The 18,736-nt window shown below is 42.4% G+C and overlaps 1 protein-coding gene across 1 annotated transcript in view; it reads right to left on the bottom strand.

Annotated features, from left to right (window-relative positions):
- Nucleotides 1–5,317: 5,317 nt before the first annotated feature.
- The window catches only part of tacr1a (tachykinin receptor 1a), a 170,864-nt gene continuing 157,445 nt past the window's right edge, over nucleotides 5,318–18,736 (bottom strand). The window contains exon 5 of the mRNA XM_054731214.2: nucleotides 5,318–16,827. Coding sequence (XP_054587189.1) covers nucleotides 16,482–16,827 — 346 coding nt within the window. The 3' untranslated portion in view covers nucleotides 5,318–16,481. The remainder of the gene's footprint in view (nucleotides 16,828–18,736) is intronic.

The raw sequence follows: 18,736 nt of genomic DNA, 5'->3' as shown, positions 1-18,736 counted from the left end.
ATGTTACGGCGACAACGAAAATCGTGCACAGATGCGCTTTCTCATGTTTAAATTAACTCAGAAATCAAAAGACTCTGGGACGAGTCTGCGTTAGCGGGTTGCATTTCAGCTATTCTGTCTGGCTTGACAGAAATAGCGTGGTGGGAGAACAGGAGCCTGCAGGGCTCCTTTCCCCGTGGCGTTCGTTCCGCACTTCTGCTCTCTTCCGTTCTGCCACCTTACCGAAAAACGTCCCTTCCCAAAGCAAACTTGTTGTGCGTCAGAGCAAATGTGTTTTAAAGTTACTGTGGATCCGGACCTGTATGAGCAGGTGTGAAGGTCATCGCTAAACATCTTCAAAAACATTATTTAATTAAGTATACTGATTCATTATAGTTCATTATGATTACCCAAAGCATAATAATCATTCATTTGATTAAAATACATTTATAATGAGCAAAGTGATCAAATGATTATTTAACATTAATAAAATAAAGAAAGCTTAAGACTCTGTTTTATTATGACTAGACTGTGTGTGAAGTCCTTCTTCTGGAGAGCAGGTGTTCGGATGTTGTGGAGTCCGTCAGACTTGCTGGCGGCTTAGGTCTTAATCTGTGGGTGAAGGTGCCGTGTGACCCAGCTTTGACCCAGCCGGGCAAATACGACCTTTGGCACAGAAACCCATACTTTCTCACGTTACACTGTGATTAGCCTGTTTTTCCTCAAAGAGCTAATAAGAATACGCTTGTGTTTTTTTTTTCAAATGTAATTTGATGAGAAAAAGTGATTTATAGCAGAGGAAATAACAGCCAATATTTAGCATTTCATACACCTAAAATCACAACAGCTGTGGCTCAGGGGTTAGGAGTATAACCTGCTGTTTGCCTAACTGCTGCTGCTGCATAAAGACTGATCTTATGTTCTATTTTCTTACACTCTATCCCTTTAATACCTGTTGTTTGACTAATTGCTGCTAGTGGTTTGATAAAGATAGCAAACAGTGAGGGGGAGAGTGGGCATCCCTGCCTGGTCCCTCTCTGAAGACGGAAGCTAGCTGATATTTGGTCGTTCGTCCTGACACGTGCTGTTGGTGAACTGTATAACGTTTGTAGCCAGTTTATGATGAAATTCCCAAAACCAAATTCATGTAAAGTTGCATATAAGGACTTCCAGTTAACTCTATCAAAAGCTTTTTCTGCATCTAGAGATAATATACTAGTTTCTATGTTTCTACTGTAAGATAGATAGATAGATAGATAATCTTTATTGACAGACTCTTAGGTCCAGATAAAATACATATAAAACAACAGATCAATGAAACAAAATAGATAAATAGAATAAAAAGATAACAGCATAAAATTGAATAAAAATCTAAATGTAATTAAAAGCTTTACTATAAACTGTTCCACACAAGGTTAACCACACAAACACTTCAACCAGTATTTCCTTATACTGGAGAAATAGCGACAACTGCTCACAGTAGGATCAGTGATTGCTAAAATTATACTGTTGGCAGAGCTATCCAGTCGGCCTATAAAAGTGAATATGAGTTTTCTTAAAAGAGCTTTAAAAGTACAAACACCTGCTGTTACAAACATCTGACTGGCACTGCCCCCTCTGGGTATTTTAAGTATGATCCTTAAGGCATCGTTGTATGCAACTTGCAGCTTGTTCATGCTGCTTTGATTGTAGGATGACCACAGTTGGGCTGTGTAGAGCGGAGTACAATATGCTTTAAATAAAGCCACCTTAACTGGAGGTGAACAAAAACCAAACTTACGAGCTATAGTATTAGCTTGTGCATACAGCTTACAGCACTGTCTGTGGATGTCAGCATCATCACGCATTTGATCAGTTATAAAGTGGCCAAGGTATTTCACCTTCTCACACACATTAAGATCACTATTAGACAGTTTGAACACAGGAAAGTTTAGCTTTTTATCCTGCTTGGTTCTACATATCAAGATAGCACTTTTAACAGCATTATACTGAATATCGTACTGCACACCATATTCAGAGCAGATATTTAGGAGCTGCTGTAAACCAGCACTACTTGGACTAAAGACCACCAGATCATCAGCATACATCAGATGGTTGATCAAAGTTGTACCCATCAAACATCCTGTGTTACAGGCTCTGAGCTGCACAGACAGATCGTCAACATACAGATTAAATAAGATAGGAGACAGAATTCCACCCTGCCTAACACCATTACTAACGCCAAATGGTGCAGAGATGCTGGCACCCCATTTAACCTGTATCTTCTGATGAGCATACCAGTAAGACAGGATTCTCACAATAAACCCAGGGACCCCCCGTAGCTTTAACTTAATAAAAAGTTTTCTGTGGTTTACACGATCAAAAGCCTTAGAAGCATCAATAAAACACATAAGGACAGAAGAATTTCTATTTCTGTACCAATTGACCATTTCTTTAAGTGCGTATATACACATGTCAGTACCATGTTTTGGCTTAAAGCCAAACTGATTATCCAAGGAACTGAGGTACACAGTGACTCTATCAAATATGATTCTTTCAAGAACTTTAGATAAAACACTGGCTAGTGCAATCGGCCTATAATTATCTACACTGGTCACCTTCCCAGATTTGTTCTTAATGACTGGAACAAGCAGAATTGCCATCATTGAGTCTGGTAGTATGCCATGAATCATGAACCCTGTAAAACATAGAGCTAAAAGGGGAGCTAGTCTTTGGCTAGCATATTTCAAATGTTCTGCACTAATGTGATCCAGACCAGAAGCCTTATTATCAGCTAGTTTGTGAATAGCATCATGCACCTCATGGGTCGTTACACATATAGATTCATCATTAATTACAGAGCCATCCTCATGCTGGTCACCTTTCAAACAATTAAACAATGCATAATAATGATGTCTCCATAATGCTGCAATATTATCTTCCCCAGAAACACCTTCAACAGCACCTGGTAGAGATGATTTGCAATTATTAACTGTTTTCACATCTTTCCAAAAACCTTTGACATCATGACTCATAAATTTCCTGGCCATTGAATCTGCCCTCATGATCTGCTCATTTTTTGATATAAAACGAACAGCATACTTATATCTGGCATTTGCACGTTTTTTCTGTTCAAATTCCACACCCTGCCTAGGTCTCCCAACCATGTAAGAGAAATCTATCAAATTAAGTAATCTAAGAGTTAGTGGATGATTGTCTACCCTTGATGAAACCAGTTTGGTCAGGGTGTATTATGAAGGGGGTTACCTTCTCTAATCTTTTGGCCAGGGCTTTACAAATTATTTTGAGATCAACATTAATAAGAGAAATTGGGCGATAGCTAGTAGGAAATGCAGGGTCGTTGCCTGGTTTTAACAAGAGACTAATATTGGCTGAGTTCATGTTTGGCTGTAATCTGCCGCTCTCTTCGATTTCCCTCACCATTCTGAAGAATGTTGGAGCCAGAATGATCCAGAATTCTTTGTAGAACTCTGCTTGGAACCCGTCTGGACCTAGAGCTTTCGTATTAGTCATGCATTTAAGGGCTTCCTGGAGCTCCGCTGATGTTAGTGGCGAGCCCAGGACTGTAACTTGGCTGTCTGATAATTTAGGAAGTGTTATCCTGTCAAGGAACTCATTGATCTCGTTATATGATGGGTTTATCTGTGGTGAGTACAACGTTTGGTAAAAGTCTCTGAAGGTGTTGTTTATTCTTTCAGGATTTTCAGTTTTTTTTTATGTGATGAGAAAGAGATTGTTTTACCTCTCATCACTGCCTTTCCTGCCTCCCAGAGAACAGATGCTGACGTTCCAGGCAGGTCATTATGTTCTAAATTTAAAGCCCACTCCTTTTTAAAAAAATCTACAAAACCAGTTTTGCTCTGTGGGATAATCATCTTATATACCAGAGTTAAAGAAACCGGAGCATGGTCGCTGACAACTATAAGGTGTATCTCAGTGTCTGAAATGTCAGCCAACAATGAGCTGCTGACTAGAAAATAATCCAAACGGCAATGAGAGTGATGGCCGTATAAGAAAAAAGTATACTCTCTACAGTTAGGATGAAGAGATCGCCATGCATTACAAAGCCTGTAATCACTCTTGTACTGTTTAACTATATTAGTGGACTGCCAATTGCGCTGAGTCCCAGCTGTACTGAGCTTGTCTGGACAATACATCCAAAAATTAAAATTGCCTCCATGTATAAGTGGACATTCTACCCTTTTACGACTCAAGACCATAGTCTCAGATTTAGAGGAACTGATTATCATCCCAGCTGCTTCACACTCGGCTTCACCGTCACCAACAGGACCACATCATCTGCAAATGCAGAGACTCAATCCTCAGGTCACCAAAACATATCCACTCAACACTTTGGCTGTTCCTAGAAATCCTGTCCATAAAGTTATGAATCAGGTATTAATAAGACAGACGCCTGACCAAAGATTAACCTCAAACATTATTTGGATATTTCTGATGCTAAAATTTGGCCCAAGTTAGATGGTTGTAAAGATGTTTGATAGATGAAAATGACAATAAACATCTGACTCAAGGTTGCAATCAGTTGAGCTATTTCTTCTGTTGATGTAACACACAAATTAAATGTGGCAGGTCGAGTAAATTCACAGGGTTTGTGGATGTGGAGGCAGCTCACCTGTTATCATGCAGGCTGTGTGGTCCCGCTGAGGGTCCCCCGACGCAAATGACACGTTTTTATCTGACACGCAGCACATCAGTGCACACACACACACACACACACACACACACACACACACACACACACACACACACACACACACACACACACACACACACACACACACACACACACTTGTATTTATATGTTTGTGTGGACCCTGCATTGACTTCCATTCATTTATCTTTCATTTTTGTGACTGTATTATACCTAACCCTAACTTAAACAAAAGTTAACACACACCATGCCTCAAAAACCAAGTTTTAGGGTATTTTGTCATTGTGTGGACCAGCCAACTGTCCCCACAATGTGAAAATGTCTACACAGTACAGGTTAAAAGTTAAAATTTGTCCACATAAACCTATAAATACAAGTACACACACACACACACACACACACACACACACACACTGGTGTTGTTTCTTCTCTGTTCTTTTTCTCTTTCAACTCAGAATAAATGTAGTTGGGGTCAGAAAATACAAAGACTGTGACACACACACTCAAAACACTCTTGTGATTGTGTGTGTGTGTGTGTGTGTGTGTGTGTTTGGATCTCTGTTTCAGATGTTTTCCACCTGTATTGCCTGATGTAAGATAATATACATCCTGACCTCATGCTTTATCATCTGAAGTGACCACAGTGGAGGTTATAAATCAACAATGGAACAAAGCTTTTCTTTAATCAACATCAGAATTAACATAGAACTTTTCATCCAGGAAGCAGTAACACACAGATCACAGTTACCTCATAGTAGTACTTGAACTGGAAGAAGTACACAAAAACACGTTTTAAAAGACAAATTTAAATGGTAACAATGAGGCTTAAAGTCAGAGCATGAAAGAAAAAAGCAGATATTAAACAACTTGGTGCATTGCTGTCTTAAAACTGTCAGATCATGACTCATACATTTATCTATACACTGAAGTGGTAATGTTTGCTGCGGCAACAGCTGAAGGATTATAATTATTACAGGATTCGTACAAAATGTAGATTAAACATGAATAAAAAAGGTCCAAGTTCCAAATGATTAACAGGACTTTAGGATGAGAGACACCTCTCAGACCCACCCGCCTGATTCTTCTCTGTTCATAATAAAGACCAACGGGATCTGAACACTACAGCATGTTTTATTTCTGCAGCTATCTGACATTTAGGCTTGATGACCAACTTTAGTCATCATAAAGTCGTTGCCATTTGCAAAGCCCAATTTTCTTGATGAATGGATGCTGGTGCAAAAGCAGCGGGTGATCCATGTTCACACAGAAATGTTACCAGTTGCAGAACAACAGATTAACTGGGGTGTCTTTCCATCTGCTCTGGCATAACTCAGAATACCACACACAGAACAAATCCTACACAAAGCTTTACAAGTTCCCAACATGGCCCTTTTCAGAGACGCTAATGGGTTAATAGGGATGTCCCAACCCAAGATCAGATTGGGACGATTTTTTCATATTTTTCAGGGATTGGAGATCAGCAATTATAACTGACAAGTCTTGCCGATCTTCCGAAATAGTCTCTGAGCACGCTGGCATATGCTACTCCTGTAGAGGGCTCCTTTTCCTGTGTGATAGTCTCGCCCTGTTTAGGGTCGGGTTTTCCAAAAGAAGTTAACCAAATGGATGACGAATCAAGAGGTGATTTACATTTCTCAAGATGTCTGGGACACTTACAGCATTGCTCAGCTCTCCTCGCTAAAATATTTCAGCTTTATACATTTCAATAGTAAAGGCAAACTATTTGATCGGGCCTTGAAATCGTATTGGATTTGAAGTTAAAAGATCAGATCAGGATCAGAAGCCTAAAATGCTGATCGGGACATCCCTAGTTACATAATCTATTCCTTCAGTGCAACACAATGTGTTGTGAGTCCAAATGATGATTTAGGCCAAAACATGTTTTCACTCAGACCTTGAACACATGATCTAGTCACACCCGGCTCCTAAGAGCAGTGTCTGAATGCAAAGCAAAGCAGTGATGTTGAGTTTTCAGACACATTAGGATGGGGAAGTGGTACACCACCCACTAAAGAGGTACTATAACACCAGGTTGTCAACTTCCAGGAATAAAACCTTTTCTTCTCTGAGCATACACAGTTCAAAGTGTTATTTAGCTGCATTAAGCACGTGTTACCATGTAATAAATGGCAACACAGCAAACAGACACCTCCAAGTGAAAGGGCTGAAGGAGTTGTCCTATCCAGCTAGGAAACATATTACGTTCTGCAGCAAAACCACACCTAACCCACGTGAGGATAAGAGGCACAGCAGCGATGCTGAAGGTAAAATCAACAAAGCATCAACATTGAGCCTGATAGCATCTACACACACACACACACATGCACGCACGCACACACACACACACACGCACGCACGCACACACACACACACACACACACACACACACACACACACACACACACAGATGTTGGGGTGATCTGAAATGAAGAAAGGTTTCTACATATTGAAACATCCTTTTGTTGGTGTGTTTAGCTGAAGTGTGTGTACATGTAACAATCCTCTCATTACTTTGTGTGGAGCTTGTTGCATGGTGTTGCTAAAGCAGGCTAACTGTTCCCACTGCTACAATTAAATTCTCTTCAGCGAGCTCTTATGTCACCGATATCTATATTTTGAGGACACTTCAGTGATTAGGTCTGCTCGCAACGTGCATCGTGTGTGTGTATGTGTGTGTGTGTGTTCCTGCTTGGCTAGTTGTCTTCTCCACTTCTTGGCTGTAATTAGCATGATTTGAGAGTGAGGGATGGGTAGCAACACAGGAAGAGATGGCGCTGATGAGGCTATTCACCCCGCTGTTCAGCCTGCCTGGCGCCGCTCCTCAGCAACAATCTGGCAGATTTCTTCTCCGACGCTGGCGCTCTCATCAGCAACGGCTGGGTGAGAGTGTGTGTGTTTGTGTTGGAGAGGGAGAAAAGGGTGCTCATTTGCGAAGCTCTCGTTGAACTAAGTTGATTACACATTCATTAAAGCGGCAGCCTCTCATTCACCCACTCCACTCGACCTGACCATGATGACGAGTCTGCTCTCAGGACTCGGAGTGAGGATTGTTCCTGCCTCTCTGGTTGTGATGAGGTGATGACAAGATGATGAGGAGGTTTTTTCCAGTTCTTTACATACTAAAAGCTGTAAATTAATCTCTGGATGTAAATCATTGATTTGCCACAGTTGCTGCTTCTTTTCTATCCAGCCTCACCTCTTTCTAGGGAAAAACCATGGCTGGGTTTGGGAGAAACTTGTGTAACGTCCAAAAGGGTCAATTCTCATCTATATATTGATCAACATAATGATCTTTTATCTACAGCATAAATCCACTTTCTATTTGGCCTTCCAGAACCAGAAGGTTCTGCTCAACGCGTGTTGACATTCCATGAAGACAAAACATTCAAACAAACATTCTCTCCCAAGGTCCTACGCTCTCTGCGTGAAAACCAGACGTCAACATTCTTCACTCTGAACGAGTGACGACTCCATGAAGTTATAAGTTAAATAATCTGTGATGAATGAACAAGACGTTTAAATCAAATGTTTGAATAATTTGTGCTTAAATAAATGAATTTAAAATGATTATTGTTCTTACAATGATCCATTTATGTCACAAATCACTATATATGTGTTTGATTTAACAAGTTAATCGTTGTTTACACTCATACACGTTACAATAAGACACATATTAAGGTAAAAAACATTTTTGTATCTGAAGGAAGGCGTGGCTGTCTGAGGGATGCTTTGGTAAAGCCTTCCAGACATGGCACATTCTGATTTGCCAGAATACGCCAGAAATTATAAATAATGAGTTTATTAAAACAAGATTTACTTCCCGAGTAATTCAGTTTCCCGCTGACTCCCGATTCAGGAAGCCTCTTTTGAAACAAACTCCTTTGATCTTAAGTCAAAAGCCTTTCTGCGACGCTGCGAGTGATAACAGACACAACAGCTCTTTACAGAGCTACTTCACACCTAATCTGCAGACCCGGGTTGCATCTCATGGCCGGGTAAGCTGAACTCAGAGGAAGCTACTAATCTCTGAGTATCGTGGTTTCGACGTCCGGTGACCTCATCCCTCCAGACCGCGGGGAGCAACTCATACACGGGTATCGTAAGCCTGCATACTGGAGTCTGATGAGGTTTATAAATAAATAAATCTGTAGATTACTAAATAAACAGCCAATTCACTTTTATAACCCAGACTTCACAATTTCTCTCAGATACAAAGAATGGTTGCTACAGCATCTAGCTTCCATTACATGACCTCACATCCACCACACCACATCTCATTATTCATATCTTGTCATGTATAAATTATTAGTTTAGCAAACAGAATTAAATTAATTTTACAAACTATATACCTGACTCTGTCTGGATTAATACGAAGTGTGTTTATGGTCCCTGATGAAGCAAAGAACCCGAGAATCTCCCGATTAAACATTCAAAGATCTTTCATATTTGTATGAAATAATCACATCTTATTGGTCATAATTCATTTGTATTAATTGCTACACCTGGGTGAATGTTTGTATTATTGTGTGTGTTAGACTGCAGTTCTGTCCACACAGGAAGGGTGTTCCAGATGTTTAAAAAACTTTTAAAAATGGATTCACGAGTAGAAAATTTCTAGCCTGGCAAGCAATCCTATACATGTAAATATATATTCTGACACGACTCATAGAGAACAGTCTTTCAAACACATGCTAGTGGACAATGCGCCTTACTTACCACTACGGGTGTCAGTCAGTGGGGTGATCTGCCATACACTGAAGGCACTAATACATCCCTTTTCCAAATAAATGACTCAAGTACCCATACCCGCTCTTGACTCAAAGAAAAGCCAAAGTCTAAATAGTCCAAAGTTGATGCCAGAGCCATTTCAAACAAGCTGCTGCCACCAAACCGATGGAGCGCTGTGACTGGCGTAAAATAAAACTGCTCAGGCCAATGGTAGACCTGCTGAGGCTCCAGTGGAGCGTGGCTGCTGTGTCTAGATTTCTAGGCTAGAAAAATTCTTGTTTTTCCAAAAAATACAACAAAGAAGAAACTGATGATAGCCCTACCACTTTCCTCTGCTTGGGTTTCCCCAGAGTGCAGAAAATCACGCGCAGTGTGCCTAGTTAGCTGTTTCTGGTGCATTTCTGTGGCCGTTGCTGCACCACGTACAAACCTGACTTAGCCACGACAGGCTTAGCCGCTGTTCTGCGTGGACAAGGCCTGCAGGAGCTCAGGTTAAATGTGTACCTTAATCTAAGTGTTGGTGTCTAAAAATATGCATTGCTGAGTTCATAGAAACAAATGTGATTATAATTAGAGAGACAGCAGATGACTGTGTGCAGTATCGGTGTAAGCTTTTAGTTGCTCACTCCCCGTTTCGGTCACTGAGGTCCGCTGACCAGCTTGCCCTGGAGGTGGCGAGAACCAAGCAAAAGCTCAGGGGTGACAGAGTTTTCTCAGTAGCAGCCCTACCTTTTAAGAATGCACTGCCTGTTGGATTAGGATGGCTTCCTCACTGTCGGGTTTCAAATCGCTTCTAAGGACTCGTCTCTTCTCAGTTGTCTTTAATTCAGTGTGAGACTGCATCAGTTTTTTAGTCACTTTTAAGTCAGTTTGAATTATTTGTTTATTTGTTTTTATGTCATGTTTTTATTTCTTTTATAATGAACCTTTAACTTATTTTCAGCCTTACAGGAAATTGCTGTTTTTGTTTTGGCTTGTTAAGCACTTTGGGCAGCTTTCATGCGTCTGTAAGGTGCTATATAAATAAAGTTGACTTGACTAAAGAGCATTTAGTTTTCCACTGTTGCATCTTAATTCAGTTTTCAGGTTAATAGACGTACAAATACAACACGACAAAGTTGGCATTCTCATCTCTGGCATAAACAGCTGAGTTTTAATTATGGGTTCCCCATGAATGACCTAAGCATCAAGCTTTAGTGTTTAACAGTTAAAAGTATTTTTTCTTAGTGGTCAGAGCTTATGTGAAAGAGCTGTTAATGCTTCATCAGGCAAGGATGTCGTCAGCTAAACATAGTCAAAGCACATCCCCACCACACGTCGGTGCACCTCTCCTGGGCAAAAGAAGCTTCCAAATGTTGAGGTTTGATTGCTGCTGCCTTATTACGCTCAGCTGGAGTGCACTCCGACACTTGAGTGCATATATCGTACACGCTATGCAATATTGTATGAAAACAAGTGGGCTTCTAGAAAACACTTCTGCAAAGACATCTGCTGTTTCTGCATATTACAGAAGCCTCAATAAATTAGCAAAGCCAGACTTGAATCTGCTTTAGAAATGAAGAATTCTTTTCTTTTTACTCAGGAACAGATGTGTGAGTCCGCCTGACGCTGGATAACAGCTTGTTTTGATGGGAACAATCATCCTGATCGTGGCTTGTCTTTGGACGTCTTGGTCAGGTCTCCAGTCTGACATGACCAAGCAGTGGACTCCTCATTATTCATGATAAAGCATGAAAAATGGGTCTTAGTAATATCTTTGAAGGGAGGCCAAAGAGGTTTATAGTCAGGGCTGGTGGCACTGGCACCCTGTGTGGAGAAGCCATGCATCCATGGCACAGGGCAGGAGAATGTCTCCGGGGTGTTTGATGAGAACCTAAGCGTAGCAGCGATACGACTGTTAAGGGATTCTAAAGGTTGGTTTATGCTTGACGCGTCCGCGAGGTTAGCACGGCTCCGCGTGGAAAAGTTGCGTCATTTTGCGTCATTTTAACAACCACGCACCTCCACCGCGCCTCCGCACGGCCCAGAATTTCCGCAACGCGCACCTCGGAAAATTTCTAACCACGCGGACGGACGGACGCGGAAAAACATGGCGGACCGGCAAGAACTAGTTTGGCAGAGGTTCGTAAATACAGACATTTGTATGATTCAGCTCTCAGAGATCACCGGGATCAACGTGTTGTTAATAATTCTTGGAGAGAAATAGCTCACACTGTCGGAAAAGACGAGGACGCTGTTAAAAATGCTGGAATGCCGTGTTGTAAACAGTAATTTCTACTTCTACTATGGTGTAGTGTTGGATGCATGCTGTAGAGCTCCATGCTGCCCCGTTCAGTCTGGGAGAATATTGGCTCACCGCAGAGACGAGCCGCACGAACCATAAACACTGCGAGTTGTGAAGCGTGTTCCATCCGTGAGCCGCATCACCACGCGGAAAGTGAATGCGTCAAGCATAAACCAAGCTTTAATCTGTGCCAATCCAGCTGGATGTAAGCGGGCGTTTGTGTCGCAGAGCAGTCGTTTTCCTGTGAGATGCATCAGTCAGCTGTTTAACAAGACATTCAAGTGACTTACAAGGCATCAGAATGTGATTTTTGAGCATCTAACATGGAAAAGTAGTATTAAAAATATTTGATTGTAAATTTAAAAAGCTGCTATGAGGTAGATGAAATTCTGCTGATTTTTCTACGAGGGAGTATCACCTCATTAAGGTTAGTTTTTGTGTCCAAGTGGCCAAAAGTAACAGGCCACGTGTGTTATCTTTACTATGCAGGTTAATTAAGGGTCAGTGAATCTAATCTAAGAACAGATTTACCTTGATTTCATGAGATGAAGTGAAATTGCATCATGTTGGCTGGATTACCCCTCATTTACAGTGAAACTGATGTGTTCTGGTTTCCGTGGCCATAGCTTCCGCGTAGACCAGAAGCCCTTACCCAAGTCTATATAATTAAAAGAAATGTGGTTGTCTCTGAAGCTGGAAACATTGCCATGATGATGATGTTCTGTCCAGCTGGTCCAGTGGAGCTGTAGCGTTAGCGCGTTCCTGGGACTCCACTGCCTTGCAGCCCCGATGCCACCGGCCTCGGAGGGCTTCGTCTGGGCTGTTAGCTCTGTTGCTTACGTGGTCGTCTTTGAAGCCGGAAACAGGTTCCCAGCGCGGAGGCGCAGCTGGTCGTTTCACCGCATTCAAACGAGGATAGCTGTCATTAGTGGCAGAGCTTAACTTGAAACTGTCTTATTTTGAAAGGACGCATTCTGGTAACTGTTTGCTAGGATCCTGCAACTCAATTGTTAAGCTACCTTTATAGCTAACAAGCCTTTAGTTTAGCGCCAATGTTCGAAGCACAAAACGAGAAAATCAAGGCAGAAGAGGCCATATGCAATGGGGAACTTTCTTGGATTACCTTTTTAAAACATTCGCTGTGCTGCAGCGGGATTCTCAGTGGTTTTGTGTGCTATTTGCAATTGAAAATGTCCCTGCTGTGCTGAAGAACTGCAGAAACTCAGTGAGTACAGCCCACTGTGTGTGTGTGTGTGTGCGTGTGTGTGTGTGTGTGTGTGTGTGTGTGTGTGTGTGTGTGTGTGTGTTCGTCCGAGTCCAGCGCAGTTGTCCCAGCCCTGTCTCAGACGATCCTTGGGAGAGACGGCTGCTTTTATCGTTTTTTTTTTTCCTGAAGACTGCTTACATGCCATGCTGAAAAGGGACTTGGGTAACCGATCACACTTTTTACAATGCCATGCCCCCTCATATAATCCGTGCATGTGCACCGGCACGCAAACTAGTGGTTTATAAATAAATGTGCACGTTCTGGGGCCACAAAGAGGGGGCCCGCGGGCCGCCTATTGAGTACCGCTGGCCTATGCTATTGGTTAAGATGTGATTTTTGACATTAGCCACTACATCTGACATGGCGGCACTGCACTGCAACCCAGTCTCGGCCATGCCCCCTACTGCCTTGATCACTCTAGTGCCGACATGGCTCAGCACCGCTCTCTGCCAAAAATATATTTCTCCGTTTCTTCTGTCCTGTGATGAAGGAGGTGGGGACAACCACCTCAAATGACTGTTCTGAGGCAAAGGAGCTAGAGTCACTATCAGGAACTAGGAAAGGCTGCCTTTTCTCAATCTAAGCAAAAAGTGTGTTTGCAAGTGTGTGTGTGTGCTTTTCCATCAGCTTCATCTAAGGCTCAGGCATCTGGTCAGGATGCGTCCTGGACGCCTTCCTGGTGAGGTTATCCTGCCACGTCCAACCGGGAGGAGGCCTAAAGGTAGACCCAGGACACGGTGGAGGGACTATGTCTCTCACCTGGCCAGGGAACGCCTTGGGATTCCCCGGAGGAGTTGGCCCAAGTGGCTGAGGAGAGGGAAGTCTGGGCCTCAACTTAGGCTACTGCCCCCGCGACCCGACTCCAGATGAGTGGATGAAAAAGGATGGATGCTTCATCTAAGTGGGCGGATGTGTATTTGTGCATGCGTGTGTTTGCTAGTGGCTCCATCAGAGCGGGGTGTATTTATGTGGGAGCGTGTTTGTTTTGATTGGAGAGTAAGCAAGCGTGTTGGGTGGTGAGGTAGAGCAGTCTGTGCAACTCACTGCCGTAGCTCCGCCCTCCCGGTCCACCAGGCGTAGCCTCCTTCTGATGCTTTTTTAAACAGTAAATGTGGGTAGAGTAGACTCTGGTAAGGGGGTGACTTACTCTTTAAAGTAAAATTGTCCTTATGTTAACATGTTGTGTTTTTTCTGGAATCTAACCCCGACTGTTCACTGGCCTGTGACTGCATCGGCATTATGTGGAAACTTTTTCTTTTCAGAACTTAAGACTCTAAGAAAGACTATGGTAATCTGATTACATTTGTACCTTGTTTCTAAAAATAAATGTAAATGAAAACCATGTTACTAACGGGTGCTGTGTGTATTCTGCTATCTCCAACGGTGAACTCCTGTATTCTCACGTCAGGGCTCGATGTACTCTCTGAACTACTTGATCATTGTGTGTGTGTGTGTGTGTATGTGTGTGTGTGTGCGCGCGCGTGTGTGTATGTGTGTGTGTGTGCGTGGGTGTGTGTATGTGTGTGTGTATATGTGTGTGTGTGTGGGTGTGTGTGTGTATGTGTGTGTGTGCGTGGGTGTGTGTGTGTATGTGTGTGTGTGCGTGGGTGCACGTGTGTGTGTGTATGTGTGTGTGTGCGCGTGGGTGCACGTGTGTGTGTGTGTGTGTGTGTGTGTGTGTGTAAAATATGCTTCAGCCAGGCCCCTCGGGTGTTTGGAGTTGCTCTCTTCCTGGTGTTGTGCCGACTAATGGCTGATTAATGACAGTTCTGCTGTTTGGGTCTAACTGAGCTTTTGTTTGTTCAGAACCCTAAAAATATGTAAATCTAATGGAATTAACGTTTAAGCTCACTGCAGGATATGTGTAAAACATTTTGGATCTAGTTTATTCAACTGATCATTTATAAAGAAATAAAAAAGATAAAAAATGCTAGATTTAAATATTTTCCACAAACACAACTGGAGCAAATGACTACATTTCATTAGACGATGAAAGGCGGGGACGACGGAGGCAGGAGTTTAGCGCTCGTCTCATAACCAGAGGGTTACAGGATCGAGTCCCGCTCAGCCTGCCGCAGTATTTATGTCTTTAGGAAAGACACTTAACCCGTCAGCGTGCCCCAGGGCAGCTGTCTTTTCTGAAGACACTATTAACTCTCTCTCTTTCTTAACATTTTTAATCACAATTGTCTATTTTTTGCTCGTTTTAAATATATTTTAACCATTTTCTAAATTCTTCTTTATCTTTTTAAATTTTTAGTTTTTGTGAAGCGCCTCGTGATTTTTATCTTGAGAGGCGCTATAGAAATGATATCTTCTTCTTCTGTGGCTACACTGTAGCTCATCACCACCGGTGTGAATGGGTGAGCGTGAATGGATGTGTTGTGAAATGCCTTGGGGGTTGCAGAACCAGGATAATCTAGACGTGTGAAGCGATCTTAGCTGGGTTACAGTGGGACAGAAGGAGCTTTTAGAGAACCAGTCATCCACAGCATGAGCAGAGTAGTGGTCAACTTAACAACAAGCAGCTGAAGCTCAGAGCACATCGATTACATGACATGTAAAACAATTGGATTCATTCACTGAGGCGCTAAGGAGAAACTAGCTTCATAGATAGAAGTTCATGTCACATGCCACTGTGTCATGTGGTTCTCAAACATCACCAGTCATACTCAAATCCACCAGCTCTTGAGTCACACGGTCCCTTTTCGTCCCGTTTGGGATGCCAGGCGTTTCATTCTTTGCATTAGAAAAGCTTCTGTCTTCAGAAAAGACGCTGCCAGCTGCTGAAGTCAAAGCTCTGCCAGACGAAAGATGAGACAGCTGCTGTGGGTGTTTTTGCTGATTGCCAGAAGTTCTCAGCAAAGTCCATAGGGGAACTTTAGAGCACTCGTTCAGTCAGACAGGCATGATTTCTTCATGCTAGCTCGCGGCTGCGGTCCTGCTCGGAGAGATAGGAGTTGGTATTCTGATCAGTGTGCACTTGCACAAAGGCGCTGCTCGCCGTCTTCAGCTCCTCATATGTTAGAGCCTCTTTGATCATAACACAAACCTGACTGGAAACCCATTTTTTCCTCTTCTAGATGTGGGGGGAATGCCTCCGATTTCCAGAGACCTTCCTGTCAGAACGAGATGCTGCTGTGTTCGCATTATCCTCTGTCTTGTGCTTTTACTGTGGCTTCAATCCAAAATAGATAGTGTGGAGTCAGTCACACAGCATGTGTGACTGAGAATGTGTGAACCTCGCTTTCTGCTGCAGAGATGATCAGAAGCTGTGAGAACGGGAAAAGCTAACATCTGCTGAAGCCTGGTCTGTAATACGCATGATTTTCATGTGGCAGATGTACCCTTTTGTTGCTTCATGATAAAATCTCCCTAATGTTTGATAAACACGTATATAATATGGTATCACAAGTACTCTCTAGTGGGGTGTTGGGTAAATAGGCAAACACTCACTCTGAACTACGAACCCACGCAGGAAAATAAAACCTGATTCTTACGCAACAACCAATGCAGCCTGCACGTCACACCTATTCCTGCAGGTTGTTACTGGAGAAGAAGCTCGATGCCTCTGACACCGTTTTGGAAACACTCCTGATTGATGACCCGTTTGAAGTTAGGTCCAGGGATGAACGATGTGGTTTCCCCCCAAATGCAGCCCCAGCAGGCCCGTGACCTCCAGTAACCTTGACTTTAGGCTGCTCTGCGTCTTCCCCAGCGTGAAGCACAGTGGATACAGTCGTCTCCATTCGACTGCCCTTATAAACACTGGTTTGGGTCTGAAAGTAGCGGGTGGACTTGAGCTCCAGGCCTTCGTAAGCAGTCTGTGTGACGCAGGGGCAGCAGCGGAACGCTTGTCTGAAACCGGCACGAAACCTGTGGGGACAAAAATAAGACAAGCTTGGTTCAGATGAAACAGCAGCTTGTCCTTTCATCAGTCTGAAAATCAAATCACTCGTTTCACTCTACCAAATGGAGGTCTGAATCAAACCATCATTTACAACATCTGCTCAGTTCCACTCATTTAACCCTTTCATGCATGAATTATTTAATCTTCAACCATGTTTTTTAACTATTGTTTCATTGTTTCACCTTTAAGTATGAATGAAACAAACTTCTTTTTAACTTGTTTTAACATTTATTGACAAATTCTTTATTACATGTCCACCTCATTGTGCATGAAAGGGTTAAAGTGGTGGCATTCAACTGCAGGCCCGAAGGGCCTGTGTCCAGCCCGTTTTGGTTTGAACTCTGCTTCAACACACCTGATTTCAATCAGCAGGTGATTAACAGGGTTCTGCAGAGCCCGATGAGCTGCTGCACAGGTGAGTCACCCACTGAGTCAAGTGTGTCAGGGCAGATAAACCACTAAAACATGCTGAACACTGACCAGGCCTGGAATCCAATCCCCCTGCTTTAAAGGGTACATTTTGTTAACAGAGGTGGAAACACCACGACAGTCAGAACAAAACCTGGACAGCTCAGTGGGCAGCACTGCTGCTCTGCATGGAGGTGGCTTCTTCTGGAAATTGGCTGACAAACAGAAATTCCAGTGAGAATGTTGATTTTGGTGAATTTAATGTTACTTGGATTTGATTTCCGTTATACAGGAGCAATCTAAACTGAGCCCTTAGGCAGGTAGACAGAGTATTGAAGAAGAAGCTGATTTAATTTGATTCAAGGCTAAAGATGTTAGCTTGTGACAGTGTTAGTGAACCACAGTCGCGTTTTTATCAGTCCTTCAATCCCACCGTTTACTCCACGTATCTCAGGTCAAACAATGGACATGAAGGAAAGCAGATCTACCAAGTAACACCCTTCAGCTCCTCACAGAGAGATCCTAAGGTTTTCCCAGGCCAGTGGGATGTGTCTGAAAAACCACCTGAGAGAGGAAACCAGGAGGCCGTCTGATCAACAGTGTTGGGCAAGTTACTGCAAAACTGTAATGCATTATTTATTACTTGTTACCCTCATTTTAAAGTAATTAATTACATTACAATATTACTGATCTTAAAATGTAAGGCATTACACTACTTTTGCATTACTTGAAGTAACTTTCACCAAAACAACTTCAATATGAATCTGGTAATCTGACGCTCAGTGAGCTCATGACATATATGTGGAAAGTGATGTGGTGTCTGAGCTAGGATTGCTGTTTAAAACAGTCAGATATAATAACAGTGATTTAAAATGATTGTTTATTAAATAAAAGCAACAACAATCTGTACTCTCAGCACGCTGCCATCTTATATTAACTGAGCAGGGAGTGAGGTGGTGGGGGCTCCAAGCCTATATTTGCCTTGGTCCCCAAATACCTTGATACGGCCCTGGATGTGGGACTGACTTCTGGGGTGATCTGATTCTATCACATGTATAAATATTAAATGCTTATGTATATTATTGCTTTTCACTGGTAAAAATGTGTGTTGGGGATAAATCTACCTACTTTTTTCTTTTCAAGCACTTTGTTTTGTTTTCTTGATTTTATTTGAATAATTTCCTGCCCTTTCTCTCTCTAACCTTCCTGCATGCTGCATGTTTCCTCCGTCTTCCAGAAAAACTGTTTCCTAGATTTCCTACTTTCTAACTAATCAGCCAAAGGGATCTACCGAACGCAATAAATAAATAAATAAATAAATAAATAAATAAATAAATAAATAAATAAATAAGCTTCGCGCTGCGCTCCTGCAGCAATGAGTTGAAATCACCGGCGCACAGATTATGAACTCAGCTGAAAAGTACATGAAGTACCAGAGAATATGGGCGGATATAAACGATCGCAAAC

The sequence above is a fragment of the Nothobranchius furzeri genome, chromosome 17, assembly GCF_043380555.1.
Source record: "Nothobranchius furzeri strain GRZ-AD chromosome 17, NfurGRZ-RIMD1, whole genome shotgun sequence".
Lineage (NCBI taxonomy): Eukaryota > Metazoa > Chordata > Actinopteri > Cyprinodontiformes > Nothobranchiidae > Nothobranchius > Nothobranchius furzeri.
Note: the sequence above shows the minus strand (reverse complement) of the source record. Positions and strands in the feature narration are given on the sequence as shown.